This window comes from Chrysochloris asiatica, unplaced genomic scaffold (genome assembly GCF_000296735.1).
Source record: "Chrysochloris asiatica unplaced genomic scaffold, ChrAsi1.0 scaffold00050, whole genome shotgun sequence".
NCBI lineage: Eukaryota > Metazoa > Chordata > Mammalia > Afrosoricida > Chrysochloridae > Chrysochloris > Chrysochloris asiatica.
The window spans coordinates 13,836,819-13,838,922 of NW_006408568.1; the positions used below are offsets into that span (position 1 = coordinate 13,836,819).

A 2,104-nucleotide genomic window follows, 5' to 3' on the forward strand; every position below is an offset into this window, starting at 1 on the left:
TCAGTGGTTCAAGTTCACCAGCTGCTCCTCAGAAACCCTATACAGGGTCGCTGTGGGTTGGAATTGACTCAATGGTACTTAACAACAACAACATATATGTATATGTACATATAGACAGATATAGATAGATCAATAGACAGATACAGACAGATATACATACACACACACACATACATATATATATAGAGAGAGTGCACCCTGGTTGCACTCTAAGATAAGCACTGCACAGCTAACCATAGGTTAACACTTCAAACCCACCAGCTGCTCTATGGAAGAAAGATGAAGCTTTCTATTTCTGTAAAGATTTACAGCCTCAGAAAGCTTATGCAGGGTCACTGTGAGTTGGAATTGCAGATGAATACTAAAATGCACAGCCTAATAAATAAATGAGCAAAGACTTAAACAGGCACTTCTCTCTCTCTCTCTCTCTCTATATATATATATATATACTTGTCAATAAGGGTGCCAACATTATTAGATATCATGGTAACACAAATTGAAAACCACCATAAAATATCCCTTTAGAATGGTTGAAAGCCTGAGAATATCAAATGTTGGTAAGGATGTAGAGGTACTAAAACACTTATTGGTGGGAGTGTAAAATATACAACTACTTTGGAAAATCATTTGAAAGTTCTTTTTTTAAATAGATTAAACATATACCTATTCTATGATAAAGCAATTCCATTCCTAGGTATTTATCTAAGAGAAGTGAAAGCTATATGGGCAAAAAGACTTGCACAAAATATTCATAGTAGATTAGTAAACAGAAACAAGAAAATTCAGATATATATCTAATTGGGAGAAGAAACAAATATTATATGATATAGTCATATAATAGATTACTATTCAAGGAGCTCTTGTAGCATAGTGATTACAAATTAGGTTGCTAACCTCGAGGTCAGCAGTTGTGAACTACTAGCTGTTCCATGGGAGAAAGATGAGGTTTTCTGCTCCTGTAAAGATTTACAGCCTCTGAAACCCTGTACAGGGTTGCTATGAGTTGGAACTGACTCCACAGCACACCATCACCACTGCCACTCAACTGTAAAAAATGTATGAAATACTGATACAACATGGCTAAATCTCAAAAACATTATGTTGAACAAAAGAAGTAAGACTAAAAAAAAAGTGCATAATGTATGATTCCGTTGAAATGAAGTTCAAACATAAACTTAATGTGCAGAGAAAGAAATCGCAATAGTGTTTGCTTTGGGTGGGTGAGGTGATGGGAATGCTGGTTATATGGTTACATGGGAGTTCTGGTGTGGCACTGCAGGATCAGCACTAGATTGCAAACCATAAGGTTAGCAGTTCAAACCCACTAGTTGCTCCTCGAAAACCCTGAACAGGGTTGCTCTGAGTCAGAACTGACTCGACAGCACTTAACAACAACAATAACAACAACAAGTTTATCAAAACCTATCAAAATGTGCACTTAAGATCTGTGCATTTCATTATATTTAAACTGCAAGCCAGAAAAGTTTCTAAACCCATAAATTTGAAAAGAGAAAGGCAAGTTGCTTTTGAAGCAACTTTATGCCCTTAGAAAAATTTTAAATTACAGCGTGCTTTTTCTAGACACATTCATGGAAATTCCCAGAGTTGTCATATGTGTCATATGTGTCTGTGTCTAAGTAGATCATGTGAAGACAAGGGGGAGTTTCAGACCTTCTTATTCTCACAGTCTTCCCTTTCATACAAGTATCCTTGGAATTTAGAAAACACTGAAACATCTAGGTTTATAGCTAGGAAACAATGGGGAACTTGTTCTTTCCTTGAAAGGCATCTGATGACAGTGGGAGGAAGGAAAATGTAGCCCTGGAGGTTTGTTCCTTTTTAATCTACTTAAATGGGGGGCGATAAAGCACTTCACAACAACATACACAAAGAATTCAGAAGTCTTAACTCTTGGTACCTGTCAGTGTGGCCATATTTGGAAATAGAGTGTTTTAAGATGTTATAAGTGAACATGAGGTCATAAAGGAAAAATTGTTGTTTTTGTTGTTAAGTGCCTTCAAGTCGGTTGTGACTCATAGGGACCCTGGTTAGGGTTTCCAAGGAGCATCTGGTGAGTTTGAACCACTGACCTTGTGATTAAAAT

At 36.7% G+C, this 2,104-nt stretch overlaps 1 protein-coding gene across 1 annotated transcript in view; it reads right to left on the minus strand.

The window, feature by feature from the left end:
* Positions 1–1,934, minus strand: part of IL2RA (interleukin 2 receptor, alpha) — a 26,596-nt gene extending 24,662 nt beyond the window's left edge. Inside the window, exon 1 of the mRNA XM_006862793.1 lies at positions 1,919–1,934. Within this exon, the coding sequence (XP_006862855.1) occupies positions 1,919–1,934 (16 nt within the window). The remainder of the gene's footprint in view (positions 1–1,918) is intronic.
* Between the last annotated feature and the right edge of the window lie 170 nt (positions 1,935–2,104).